The 15225-nt window shown below is 38.3% G+C and overlaps 2 protein-coding genes and 1 long non-coding RNA gene across 5 annotated transcripts in view; 1 reads left to right on the top strand and 2 right to left on the bottom strand.

Moving 5' to 3' along the window:
* The window catches only part of LOC131693967 (synapsin), a 966657-nt gene that overhangs the window by 500054 nt on the left and 451378 nt on the right, over positions 1-15225 (bottom strand). The gene's annotated exons all lie outside the window — the stretch shown is intronic.
* The window catches only part of LOC131693996 (tissue inhibitor of metalloproteinase), a 196364-nt gene that overhangs the window by 118139 nt on the left and 63000 nt on the right, over positions 1-15225 (top strand). For 2 of the 3 annotated variants that reach the window (XM_058982335.1, XM_058982326.1), the window contains exon 2: positions 3135-3288. In XM_058982335.1, the coding sequence (XP_058838318.1) occupies positions 3135-3288 (154 nt within the window). Of the gene's footprint in view, positions 1-3134; positions 3293-15225 lie in introns of those variants that run through there. The other variant, XM_058982345.1, reaches the window with a different exon arrangement.
* Positions 9252-11667, bottom strand: LOC131694077 (uncharacterized). Its single transcript, XR_009306401.1, has 3 exons — positions 11160-11667; positions 11032-11087; positions 9252-10559 (listed from the first exon to the last, which is right to left on the bottom strand). It is a non-coding gene; the product is annotated as an uncharacterized LOC131694077 (long non-coding RNA).

Here is a 15225-nt window from a genome sequence, read left to right as displayed (position 1 = left end):
CTGGCCATGTCCAAAATTTTGAGAAAAAGTGTTAAGTTTCTAGACTAGACTCCTGTCCTACCTGCACCTGTTCCCATTCCCCTGTATGAATGTGTGTGAATGTGCGCATGTGGATAAAATGGTCACTTCTGTTTCTCAGGGATGGCTGGACCGATGTGCACAAACTTAGTCTCAAATGAAAGGTACAACCTTCCCATCGGCTGCTACTGAATTTTTATCGATTGGAAATTACGGTTCCGGAATTACGGGTTGAAGAGTGGCCACACAGCAAATTCCTATATTAACTGGTACCACCATGATATCTAAATGATGCAAAACCTATTAAAATGGATGCAAAATTACTTGGATTTACCAGTCTAGATCAATAATGACCAATCAAAGTCGCTTTGACCACATTGGCAACCTACGACGGTTCTTGATTCGTTATACACAGAAACTGAAAAATGCTCAAAAGGGAAAGTAAAGGAAAATTTTAAAAACGAATTTGTATTTTTGATGCCAAATATCTTTAAAATGTATGAAACGTCGAGATTTGATATAAACTCGAAAAATTTTTTTGGCAAGGATTGATTTTATTGGATTTTTTCATTTTTATGAGAAATCAGTATACCCGTCGCGCGTTGCTGCGACTTTCAACGAAATAGGAGTAAAACACAATTTGTTCCGAAGCCCCATCTGGCGGGCAGATAATCCCCAACCAATAGCACACAAACACGCTCCATAGCAAATGTCTACTACGTATAAATGTTTACGACAATTGGTTAAGCCGTTTGGGAGCCCATAAACCACATACATACAAACATTGACTTTTACACACAGAAAACAAATTTGTTAAAGTAAGAGTGCTTAGCAAAAAACAACCAACGCCTACTATCAGGTTGAAAGTAAAACTTTTACATTAATCAATAATAATAATCAATATAAAAGTTTTCCTTTTAAGCTGATGAAGAACAGTAATCAAAATAAAAGTATTAATTTCAAACTAATAGTATGCGTTGGTTGTTTTTTGCTGAGAGTGAAAAACTCTTATTTTTACCAAGAACATGAACAACATGAACATGACCAACATAATCCCGGCCAATTTTTTTTGACTAATATAGGGGCGTTACTAGGGGTGTGCGGAGAGGGGTTACCCCCTCCCCCTCTCATTACACGACAACCTTTCCTAAACACTCCCCCCTCTCATGTTCCTCCCATCAAAGCTCTCCAATAGATTCCCTTCAAACGACCACCTCATTCACCCTCTTCAGACCCACCCCTCTCTCATCCCTATCACCTTAACGAGGTAGGCACATCAAGATAGGCTGGGGGTGCACAGTGGCACCTCTCCATACAAAGTTGTGATAAAATTATAAAAATTCGTTTATATGATTAAAAATTGGCGTTTTAATTGATTTTGGATCGCTGAATCCATTTCTGCTCTCAGTTTTGAAACTCCAAAATTCTTTTTTCGACTATTTTTATGTTAACCCATTTGAAGGCGTTGGTCGTTAAAGGGTTAATATACACGTTAATAATAGTAGCCTATCACATCGGATAGCAGCAATAGTTGACAAAAGTAGTAAAAATCACTATTTTTAGTAATACGATATTGTTTAGGCCAGGAGCGGATCCAGAAAAAAATTTCGGAGGGGGTCCAAAATTTCAACTTTTTAATGTTCTTTGTACAATACGTAATATGTAATACCCTCATTTAATTTAAATAGGTTTTGGTAATTGGATCTGGAAGTAAAAATTTTTGGGGGGGGTCCGGACTCCCGCGACCTTCCCCTCTGGATCCGCCACTGAAATGGGCAATTCATTTGTAAGAAGATTTATGAGCTACTCGGCGTCTCCATATGGGTATTTTCAAAAACATAGATATGAATACTTCGGCGCAAAAATGCCCAAGATGCGTCCTATATATCTTGAAACTACACTAAATTTTGAATAAAATTCATGATAAGTGACCCATGGGAGACCATCTCAAAAAATGTAAGATGTATAATGATAAATTACTGATATGACATTCAATTTCTCAATTGCTTTTTCTTGATTCAGAGCAAACGTTTTTCATTTATACACAAAAACCTTACATATATAGTTTAGCATATTCATTCATCTTTACGAAGAGCTCAAAACTACCTCAATCTGCCACGTAGTTCTTGAGATATCGCCATTTGGAGTTCGAAGGTACAAACAATTCGAATGATCATACTATGTTGCGTTTCGGCTTCGCCTCATCAGAAACCGACACTAACACATTGTCGGAATAGATTAGCGCCGGCTTGACGCAAATCCCTTAAAACTAAAACGCACTATGTGTTTCAATCAAACGACTGATCAAACGTGATGTCCCGTTCGAGCAGAAGTTCTGTTTATGCCGATGAGACACAAGTGAAGCCGAAACTTGTCTTGGCTTAGCAGGCCTATGCGAAAGCACTATGCTATATTTCACCCTAAGGAGGAAAATTTGGTAAAAACCAAAATTTCTCACTAGGGTGAAAATTTGATGGTAAAAACCAGTCTTTGTACAGGAGGGCACAAATCCTTATTTCATACTATGTTGCGTTTCGGCTTCGCCTCATCAGAAACCGACACTAACACATTGTCGGAATAGATTAGCGCCGGCTTGACGCAAATCCCTTAAAACTAAAACACACTATGTGTTTCAATCAAACGACTGATCAAACGTGATGTCCCGTTCGAGCAGAAGTTCTGTTTATGCCGATGAGACACAAGTGAAGCCGAAACTTGTCTTGGCTTAGCAGGCCTATGCGAAAGCACTATGCTATAAAAATATAGCATAATTCGAATGAATTGAATTGAACAGAAATCCTTGACATCACTTGCTTCAGCGACATGTTAAAAATCCATTTTTTAACAAATTATCTTAAAATTTTGAGATATTTTTATTCAAACTAAGAGAAAAATAGAATGAATAATTACAAAAGAATTACAAGAATTAGAACCTGAATTAGAAGATTTGATTTTTGGGGTTTTGTCACTCATCGTGCCACTGTGGAGTAGTTCGGTTGTGAGTTATTCATCCTCTTCACACACAACCTGTTACCGTCGAGACAATACAATCATTTTGTACCTTTTTCATGAAATGAAGAATTAAATCTTTTGTGCTTATTTATACTCTCTCCTAGATTCACAACATGTTACACAAAAATATGAACCCGTACCACGTGATCACCTTGGGGCTACTGATGGCGTTAGGAGTAATTTTACAGTTGAGTACCGCAGAAGCGTGCAGTTGTCAGCCGGAACATGCACAAACGGCTTACTGCGATGCGGAGTATGGTAAGTAAGTCTACAAAAGAAACCTGCTTTAAGTCACTTAGGTACACGCCTTTCGCAATCAAGAGTACTACAATTCCATAATTGATAATTTCAAGTATAAACTTTTAATTGCATATTAAATTGTTATTATAATTGACAACTACAAACAAAAATTAAAATCAATATCCGAGTTCTAAAATATTGAAAAACGGAAAGGAAAATCGAAAACTCTACCATAACCAGTAACCAGTGGTTGGATACTTGGTTTAGCCGAATGGTAAGCACCCCGTATAGGAAGGGTACTTTTTGCCCAAATGATCAGAACACCTGAAATTATTTACGAAAATATTCCAAGGCGGTAACAAAAAAATGAGAAGCCCTAGTGGTGCAATTTAGCCTTTCTCATCAATAAAAGCTATCATTCTATGGCTTGCTACGTTCAATATTTATCACATACTTATTACACTTACCACCTATATGTGGTTAAGGCTCCGAAAATGGCAACCACAGGCGAAATTATTTTTTATCAAATTTTGCGTCAAACTGTTTGTTTTCCGTATGTAAATAATCTCTAATATTAAAAAATATGAATGGTGATCCCAGAAAAAAAAATCATGTGTGTCATTTCTGAAAGTTTGTTGATGCTACTTGCATGACCTGAAAGTGACTAAAAGACCGTAAGGAGATAAAAAGGTAAACAAAATCCATATTTTCAACTTTTTGCTTGCACCCACATTTTTCTGTCGTAGTCTAATTTAAATTTGATGATATTGCTTCAAAATTTTTGATGAATATGAATTATTGCTTATTTGTGTGTTGTGAAGTAATGGAAATCAAATAACTTGTAACGTGACAGATCAAAAATTCAAAAAAGTTTTGTGGACCACACCAACAGCATGCATACAATGTATAACCTGCATTTTTTCTTACTACTTTGAGTCTACTTTTTGAAACTGTATTGCGAAAACTTTGAAGTTTTATTAATTATTAAGAAAACACAGTTTATCTTATGTAACGTGACAAATTTTTTCTGCTGTAAAGCAATTCTATCAAGTTTGATTCAATTGCGTCAAAATTGGTGACCATCTTTGATTCTGATGAAACCTTTTACGTTTCATGTATATGGGAGACTAAGTATTTTTCAATATTAAACAAACAATTTTTATTCAAGGGTAATATTTAAAAAGGGCGTATGAGATCTTGAATGCACTATTTTCAATATATATTTTTCGAAAATCGCCATTTGTGCAGCAAAACTATATGATAGCTTGTTCTAGGGAATTAATTGTTCTGTGTGAATATTTTTTGGTGAAATTTTTCAAAAAGAAGGCAAAAAAATGTTAAAAAAAACCTTTTTTAATCCACCTAGCGGTGCAATTGTGCCTTTCTCAATCATGAATCACGAGAATGTGTGCGTTGTTTATATTCATTAAAAACTTTTAAATGCATATATTACACTTTATTGTTATTCATCACATGACAACTATACACAGGAAAATAAATTATTATTCGAGTTCTAAAATTTTGAAAAAGAAAAAACAGCCATGGTAATATTGAACTGAAAAACCTATTTTAATCCACCTAGCGGTGCAATTGTGCCTTTCTCAATCATGAATCACGAGAATGTGTGCGTTGTTTATATTCATTAAAAGCTTTTAAATGCATATATTACATTTTATTATTATACATCACATGACAACTATATACAGGAAAATAAATCATTATTCGAGTTCTAAAATTTTGAAAAAGAAAAAACAGCCACGGTAATATTGATCTGAAAAACCTACTTCCGCCGGGGCTTCCGGAACCGAGGATAGTGGCCAATGTGGCCAAATAGACTTTGAATGGATGTTAGTGACCTAATACTACAAATCGAAGCAGTTGTGGTCATATTTTGGAAAAATTTTCACCTTTATACATTCATTGCAGAATTTATTAAAATCGACATTTTCTGCGTGTTCGTACTTATCACCCTGTAATTCCGGAACCGGAAGTCGGATCCATTAGAAATTCAATAGCAGCCTATGGGAACGTTGCACCTTTCATTTGAGACTAAGTTTGTCAAAATCGGTTCAGCCATCTCTGAGAAAAATGAGTGACATTTTTGGTCACATACACACACACATACACACACATACATACATACACACATACATACACACACAGACATTTGCCGAACTCGACGAACTGAATCGAATGGTATATGTCACTCGGCCCTCCGGGCCTCCGTTAAAAAGTCGGTTTTCAGAGCAATTGCAATACCTTTCTATTGAGAAAGGCAAAAAGGTGCAAAATCGGCAGTCCCAAAAAGTCGATTTTTATAAAAAAAATTTTTTTCGAAATAACATAAAATCTCGACGTTTCATGCATTTTAAAGATGTTTGGCATCAAAAATACGAATTCGATTTCTGAAATTTCATGGGGTCCCCCCTTTGAAAAAAATTTTTGAGTTCCGGCTTATATGGGAATTTCATATGTGACCGGACGATTTAGTCTATATTTCCGGAACCATACAAGCGATCCGTGCGAAATTTTACATACATCTGTGGGGACAATATAGCTATCATTTGGGACTAAGTTTGTGAAAATCGGTCCAACCATTTCCGGGAAACTGATGTGAGTTCGTAAATTTTGAAAGATGGCCGCTTTTCCCGAGCACTTCCGGAATCGTCTATGGTGGTCAATGTAGTCAACGAAAGTTTGGTTGGCCGTCGGTGACCTAGAACAGCAAATTTAAGTTGTTTGAGAGACATTTTAGCGAAATTTTTACCTTTTTTGCTTTCATCGGAGTATCGGTTTGAATCACAATTTGCTATGTGATCGCACGCCACAACCTGTAACTCCGGAACCGGAAGTCGGATCGGGATGAAATTGAATAGCCATTTACGGGGACGCAATACCTTTCATTTGAGGCCAAGTTTAGTCGAATCGGTCTAGCCATCTCCGAGAAACCGATGTGACTGTTATTCTGAATTTAGATACTTCCGCCGGGGCTTCCGGAACCGAGGATGGTGGCCAATGTGGCCAAATAGACTTTGAATGGATGTTAGTGACCTAATACTACAAATCGAAGCAGTTGTGGTCATATTTTGGAAAAATTTTCACCTTTATACATTCATTGCAGAATTTATTAAAATCGACATTTTCTGCGTGTTCGTACTTATCACCCTGTAATTCCGGAACCGGAAGTCGGATCCATTAGAAATTCAATAGCAGCCTATGGGAACGTTGCACCTTTCATTTGAGACTAAGTTTGTCAAAATCGGTTCAGCCATCTCTGAGAAAAATGAGTGACATTTTTGGTCACATACACACACACATACACACACACATACATACATACACACATACATACACACACACAGACATTTGCCGAACTCGACGAACTGAATCGAATGGTATATGTCACTCGGCCCTCCGGGCCTCCGTTAAAAAGTCGGTTTTCAGAGCAATTGCAATACCTTTCTATTGAGAAAGGCAAAAAGGTGCGAAATCAGCAAAGTCCCAAAAAGTCGATTTTTATAAAAAAAAAAATTTTCGAGATAACATAAAATCTCGACGTTTCATGCATTTTAAAGATGTTTGGCATCAAAAATACGAATTCGATTTTTGAAATTTCATGGGGTCCCCCCTTTGAAAAAAAAATTAGAGTTCCGGCTTATATGGGAATTTCATGTGTGACCGGACCGTTCAGTCTATATTTCCGGAACCATACAAGCGGTCCGTGCGAAATTTTACAGACATCTGTGGGGATAATATAGCTATCATTTGGGACTAAGTTTGTGAAAATCGGCCCAACCATTTCCGAGAAACTGATATGAGTTTGCTAGTTATGAAAGATGGCCGCTTTTCCCGGGCACTTCCGGAACCGTCTATGGTGGTCAATGTAGTCAACGAAAGTTTGTTTGGCCGTCGGTGACCTAGAACTGCAAAGTTAAGTTATTTGAGAGACATTTAGCGAAATTTTTACCTTTCTTGCTTCCATCGGAGTATCGGTTTGAATCACAATTTGTTATGTGATCGCACGCCACAACCCGTAACTCCGGAACCGGAAGTCGGTTGGGGATAAAATTTAATAGCCATTTACGGGGACGCAACATCTTTCATTTGAGACTAAGTTTGGTTGATTCGGTCTAGCCATCTCCGAGAAACTGATGTGACTGTTAGTCTGAATTTGGATACTTCCGCCGGGCCTTCCGGAACCGATGATGGTGGCCAATGTGACCAAAGAGACTTTGAATGGCTGTTAATGACCTAGTACTACAAATCGAAGCAGTTGTGGTCACATTTTGGAAAAATTTTCACCATTATACATTCATTGCAGAATTTCTTAAAATCAACATTTTCTGCGTGATCGTACTCATCACCCTGTAATTCCGGAACCGGAAGTCGGATCCATTAGAAATTCAATAGCAGCCTATTGGAACGTTGCACCTTTCATTTGGGACTAAGTTTGTAAAAATCGGTTCATCCATCTCTGAGAAAAGTGAGTGAGATTGTGTTCGCGTACACACACACAGACGCACATACACACACATACATACACACACACAGACATTTGCCGAACTCGATGAACTGAATCGAATGGTATATGTCACTCGGCCCTCCGGGCCTCCGTTAAAAAGTCGGTTTTCAGAGCAATTGCAATACCTTTCTATTGAGAAAGGCAAAAAGGTGCAAAATCGGCAGTCCCAAAAAGTCGATTTCTAAAAAAAAAAATTTCGTGATAACATAAAATCTCGACGTTTCATGCATTTTAAAGATGTTTGGCATCAAAAATACGAATTCGATTTCTGAAATTTCATGGGGTCCCCCATTTGAAAAAAAATTTGAGTTCCGGCTTATATGGGAATTTCATGTGTGACCGGACCGTTCAGTCTATATTTCCGGAACCATACAAGCGGTCCGTGCGAAATTTTACAGACATCTGTGGGGATAATATAGCTATCATTTGGGACTAAGTTTGTGAAAATCGGCCCAACCATTTCCGATAAACTGATATGAGTTTGCTAGTTATGAAAGATGGCCGCTTTTCCCGGGCACTTCCGGAACCGTCTATGGTGGTCAATGTAGTCAACGAAAGTTTGTTTGGCCGTCGGTGACCTAGAACTGCAAAGTTAAGTTATTTGAGAGACATTTTAGCGAAATTTTTACCTTTTTTGCTTCCATCGGGGTATCGGTTTGAATCACAATTTGCTATGTGATCGCACGCCACAACCCGTAACTCCGGAACCGGAAGTCGGTTGGGGATAAAATTTAATAGCCATTTACGGGGACGCAACATCTTTCATTTGAGACTAAGTTTGGTTGATTCGGTCTAGCCACCTCCGAGAAACCGATGTGACTGTTAGTCTGAATTTGGATACTTCCGCCGGGGCTTCCGGAACCGATGATGGTGGCCAATGTGACCAAAGAGACTTTGAATGGCTGTTAATGACCTAGTACTACAAATCGAAGCAGTTGTGGTCACATTTTGGAAAAATTTTCACCATTATACATTCATTGCAGAATTTCTTAAAATCGACATTTTCTGCGTGATCGTACTCATCACCCTGTAATTCCGGAACCGGAAGTCGGATCCATTAGAAATTCAATAGCAGCCTATGGGAATGCTGCACCTTTCATTTGGGACTAAGTTTGTAAAAATCGGTTCATCCATCTCTGAGAAAAGTGAGTGAGATTGTGTTCGCGTACACACACACAGACGCACATACACACACACATACATACACACACATACATACACACACAGACATTTGCCGAACTCGACGAACTGAATCGAATAGTATATGTCACTCGGCCCTCCGGGCCTCCGTTAAAAAGTCGGTTTTCAGAGCAATTGCAATACCTTTCTATTGAGAAAGGCAAATACAAATATATCGTTAAAAAACCTGTTTTAATCCACCTAGCGGTGCAATTGTGCCTTTCTCATTTCTCTAAACTATGGCACGGAGGCTTTTTATGTTCAACATAATTGTGGAAATGTCTATTACATTCTTAGTACACTTTGCACTTATATACAATGGCATGCCAGCCACGAAATTGATGAGCTACGTTACGACGGTGAAACACTTGAAACAAAAAATATCATATTTTGTCATGCGGGGGTGGGTATGTGAGGAGGGCGAAAGTCCCATGAACGAACGACTCCCCAGCTTAAATTGGTATGCTTTGTGATACAGTGGTGGTTTAAAGATGATGGGGTTGAAAGGGAGGGGTATGAGGGCTGGATGGGGTGGTGGTCTGAGGGGTGATTTAAAAAGATTTTTAAAGGAGGGGAGTGAACAGTAGAGGGGGGGGGGTGTAACCCCTCTCCGTAAACCATCAACTACGCCCCTGTTAAAATCCAGAAACCTTATGCGAGTCGAAAAAAAATTTGCCGGGATTAGGTTGACGTTTTTAAGAGTGATTGCATAACCTTTCTATATGAGAAAGGCAAAAATGTGCCAAAATCCAAAAAAGTGAATCGTCGTCAAATTTTTTTTCCAGTTTGCATCAAATCTCGACGTTTCATGCACCTTGAACACATTTAGCATCAAAAATAAAAATTCTATTTTTAATTTTTCCTATAGTTTATATGAGAAATTTCTGTGTGGCCGCACTCTGGAACCCGTAATTCCGGAACCAGAATTCCGATCGATCCAAAATTCAATAGCAGCCGATGGGAAGGTTGCACCTTTCATTTGAGACTAAGTTTGGGCAAATCGGTCTAGCCATCTCTGAGAAAAATGAGTGACATTATTTGACACATACGCACATACATACACACACACATACACACACATACACACACATACATACATACACACACACATACAGACTTTTTCCGATCTCGACGAACTGAGTCGAATGGGATATGACACTCGGCCCTCCGGGCCGGGATTAGGTTGACGTTTTTCAGAGTGATTGCATAACCTTTCTATATAAGAAAGGCAAAACTCCAAAGAAGACATTAGTAGTGTAAAAGATTATTAGATAGATTGTCAAAGTCAATTTGACATGAGATTTTGACGTTCAGATGCTTTTAGTTGGACAACGGTCCAACTAGCGGAGGTCCAACTAAAAAGTGGTCCAGTTAAAAAGTGTCCAGCCAGCGAATCACGACTGCATATTGAATGAAGAAACTTATCTGATTTCCTGTCTCAAGTAAAACAATAGCTGTGTCAAATACAGTTCATGCACACGACTTACCAAAACCGCTTGATGAATAGATTTGCAGTGTTTGTTGTCGCTTTCCAAAAAAAAAAATTGCACCTTGTTTCACTGTGATATTCACTGGAGAGATACTACAGCTGGAAGTGCAGAAAAGAGAATGGAAACGACGTCTTCAAATGCGAATTATACGTAAATACATACGACTTGCAAAGTCATTCATTTCTACAAATCTCGAGTACTTTTTCAAATGGACGTAAGTAACGTTGAGAGCCTCTCTTTGTTTACTTTCTCTTTCGTTTATTACGACGTCATTACAACACTTTGTACTAATTTTCCAGTACATATCGAAAGCCGACGGTTTTTACTACAATATTATGCAAAGAGTAGAGTAGTAAATGTTGAAATGGCCGAGTAATGAACAGAAGAGAAAGACCTCAAAGAGAATCTCTCATTGTTACTTACGTCCATTTGAAAAAGTACTCGAGAAATATAGGTTTGCGTGAGTGATATGAAGAGCCCACAACACACAGTACAAGCGCACGACCAAAGCAAAGGAGTGGCCATTCGACAATCGTTAAAATACGACTACCAAAGGGCACTAAAACTTACCTGATCAGTGTAAAACCTCGTTATCATAAGACTTGGGCAGATTTACAATCTACAACCTATAAGAAACCATGTCTTTTGTCATTTTAATATACATATTTTAAAAAGTATTTTATAAAATTTTCACTTACCCAGTCACCACCAAGGCAGAGCACACGTTCTGCGATCGAAATATACTGCTACAAAATTGCGCAAACAAAAAGCAGAACCGCACCGAACGAAAAAAATGTTGAGATTATTTCACTTCGATGTTCGTTTGTCCAATACCGTAAACCGGCGTTACATTGATCACTTTTCGAAGTAATCATTACATATTTTTAGACGCAACACATTTTTTTTCAAGTTTAATATTTTTAAACCATGTACTGATGTATGGAGAACAAGATTGGATGGTTTTACCTAAAATTGTCCGTTTACAGCTATTTTTTCAAAAAATGATTTCAGGTTGAAGTCCGTTTTCGTGTTCCGGGGTGCCTTTGATCACCTGCATGTTCACCCACATTAAGTTATTGATGTCAATGTTTTTCATTCCAATGGTTGTTTAAACTAATTCTGGAAGGATACTCATTGTTAAATAGATGTTAATTGATATTATACAAAGTATTTCAATGTACTGTAAAATTCGAGTAACCAAGATTCGTATAATTTTTTTCAACTTGAATAAAAAATTCTGAATACCTTTAAAACTACTAAAATTGTTTTGTTGCAGTGTTTTATCAATGTACAAAAAGTGTCATCCATTTTAACACGTTGGAATATTGAACAATAAAACAAAAATGTTGCGAATTTTAACTTAAAATAATTTGAAATAATTGACAACTAGTTTCACAAAAAATGTATTAAAAATAAACAAACTCCTAAAACTAAATTTAACATATCCCAATCTAAAGGAAAATTGTAATTTACTACTCTTGCTCAAATCTGATATTTATTTGTTTTATAAAAAATAGACATTTTACGAAGCTTCGTAAAAATCAGGTAAAGTCAAGTTTCGGTTTTTTGTAGTTTTTGTACACAAAAACCGAACAATATACTCAAAACGTATAACAAATCAGTATTTTATAAGTTTAGAGTAAAAATCATTTCAAATTAAAATGATTCGGTAGACTATTCTGGTTTAATAAGCGATCTACGAAAAAAGTGTCGAGTGATCAAAGTCACCCCGATGATCAAAGTCACCCCGGTTTACGGTACATGCTAAGCATTGTGGACCTGATTTTGAGTAATGAATAGCGTAGGAAATACTATTGTTCCTGTAGAGAGAGTCCGGACAAGATGAATTTGACGTATTCAAACTAAAGAATTGCGAGCTGTACTTATCCGTGCTTTCTCGTACTTAAGGAAAACTTTTGTTAAAAAATCAATGAAAAGTTCTACGGGCGATGCTAATATGTTAAACGCTTTCAATCACTTAGATTGCTTATTAACAAATTTATTTATTTAAAACCGCTTGTACCATGTAGCAACACATGTGCCTATAGTGGTGCGATTACTATTGTTGAACATCCCAATGATTTTCGATGTGAATTGAAATTATTAATACATTAGATCAACTATAAGTGCAAGGGAGCTAAAAATTTAAATAAAATCAATTTTTTCAATTGTTATTTGAGCAAATTCGTAGGATAACAGTTTTATCGTTGCATAATTTAGTGTACCGATTTTTCTGAGAAATAGGTGTGCAATCAGCTCAGGAATTTGCTAAGTTCTCCCGGCACGCCGAAATCCGCCGTAGGTGTGCAATGTGATGAAAGAGACATTGATTGGTCATAAGTGGTCAAAACAAATCCAACCCATTTTAATAGGTGTTGCAAATGCATACAACGGAGATAATTGGTCCGAAAATTTAAACACGATTTTTGATGATCGATGTTAAATTTTTCCTGTAATTCATTAAATTTACAATAGCTTTTTTATCATCAATAATTCTTTTTTTAACTTACGTTTAGTGCGTTAAATATACGCTAACACTTTCCGGATGTCAACTCCCGCAATATCAAATGGGTCTATAACTTTTATAATAGATCCTAGAATTTTAGCAATGTAGTATTTAGATAATGTAGTTATATTAGTCTAGTTACCTTTGATGTGGATGATTTAAGTTCAGTAGTTTTAATTGTAATTTTAGTGAGCAATCTTCAATCAGTAATCTTAGAATAAGTAATTATTAATATTTCGGTAAGAACTAATAGAATTCATTACAATTACCTTTAGGAACACTAGTTACTATTATTACTATTAGTTATAGCCTAAGCAGTAGATAATTTTAATTAATACAATAGGATAATTTTAAGTAATGCAATGGGTGAACTTATTCGACTGGATGATAAACGTGTACAGTATTTCACGATGGTTTCCAGTTCTCCTATTCTCTCTTATCCATCTTCGGAAAGGTCATTTGATGGACAGTTAACTGGTGGCGACAATCCCGTCGCTCGTGCAGGGTGTGATACGCGTTTACCTAGGAGGAGCTCGCCAAAGGGCGTAACACTCCCCCCCAGTACGCTGGATGTCGAATCCTGCTTACTACTTGTTACTCCGACGTCCAGAACAGCAAGTTTAACAGCTGGTCGTTCATATACTCCCATGCTAGTTTGTACGGTGGCACTTCGGACTTGGCCATCTTTGTTCCTGATGGCCACAACACGGCCTTTAGGCCATACGTTTCGTGGCAGGGTAGGATCCACTATGATAACGACGTCCCCTACGCGGATTGGTCTTGTAGGTTGATGCCATTTGGTTCGACGACAGATTGTTGGTAGATATTCGCGAACCCATCTTCGCCAGAAGTGGTTCGCATAAATTTGTGAAGTCTTCCAATTATTTCTGAGCGCAGCGGGGCTATCATCGAATATCGTGAGTGGTTTGCATCCGCTCGAAGAGTTAATCAAGAAATGATTGGGTGTCAATGCATGAGAGTTTTCGTCATCAATGGGAATATAAGTAAGGGGTCGCGAGTTGATGACGTTTGCGATTTCTAATAGTGTGTTTCGGAGCACTTCGTCAGTCGGATTGCGGGGTAGTTTCATCTGATTGAGGACTTTCTTGACTGATTGCACCATCCTTTCCCAGCTGCCTCCCATGTGCGGTGATCCTGGGGGGATGAACGACCATTTGGTGTTGGACTCCTTGAACAATAGATTTTGATCGATTCTCTGGTATGCCTCCTTCAATTCGCGGTCAGCGCCGACAAAGTTTGTTCCTTGGTCACTAAACAGCTCCAATGGGGTTCCACGCAGTGCCATGAAGTTTCGAAGTGCCAGTATACACGAGTTGGTGTTGAGAGAGTGTGCAATCTCGATGTGAACTGCTCTAGTTACCAAACAGGTGAGGAGCACTCCCCAGCGTTTCTCAACACGCCGACCAACAGCAACATACATCGGACCGAAGTAGTCCACTCCGGTATACGAGAATGGCCTAGTGAACGCAGCTAATCTTGCTGGTGGAAGATCGGCCATGAAAGGAGCATCAGGACGAGCAAGACGATTCTTGCAGGTTTGACAAGTGACCCGAATCTTGTAGCATACACGGCGCAGCTTCGGAATTCTGTACTTCTGCTGAAGCTCGTTCACAACCGTCTCGTGGTTTAGGTGATGGTAACGCCAGTGCACAGATCGTACGATGAGTTCCGTAACGTGATGATTCCGTGGAAGAATAATGGGACAGCTAGCGCCTGGCTCAGTGAATTCACATGCACCTGTTCTTCCACGCATTCGCAGCACATCGAAATTGTCGAGATACGGTGACAGTTGGTAGATGGAACTGCTTTTGGGTATTCGGTACTTATATGCATCGTCATAGTTAATTGCTTTGGTGAGAACTGCTATTTCCTCGAGGTAGACTGGCTCCTGAGCTATGCGATGCAGGTATGATTCCGCCGCCAACAGTTCGTCTTGGGTGAGCTCACCAAGTGAAAGAGGGGCTCCATCTCTCTTAGCTTTGAGATTTCTAATGTAGCGCTTCAGCCAAGCTGTATGACGTAAAAGGCGCATCCAAGTTGAAAATTTTTCGCAGTCTATGACTGAGGCAGAAGAGCAATGTAGTCCAACAGAATGCTTTTGTTCCAAGGTTGTAGTACCAATGTGTGTCGGCATTTCTGGCCATTCGGTCTGTTTTTCCCAGATAAATTGCTGTCCTCGAATCCATCTGCTGTTTGGGGAAAGATTAGGAATTCGCTGCCACTTTGTTCTGTCGTCT

This window comes from Topomyia yanbarensis, chromosome 1, assembly GCF_030247195.1.
Source record: "Topomyia yanbarensis strain Yona2022 chromosome 1, ASM3024719v1, whole genome shotgun sequence".
Lineage (NCBI taxonomy): Eukaryota > Metazoa > Arthropoda > Insecta > Diptera > Culicidae > Topomyia > Topomyia yanbarensis.
Note: the sequence above shows the minus strand (reverse complement) of the source record. Positions and strands in the feature narration are given on the sequence as shown.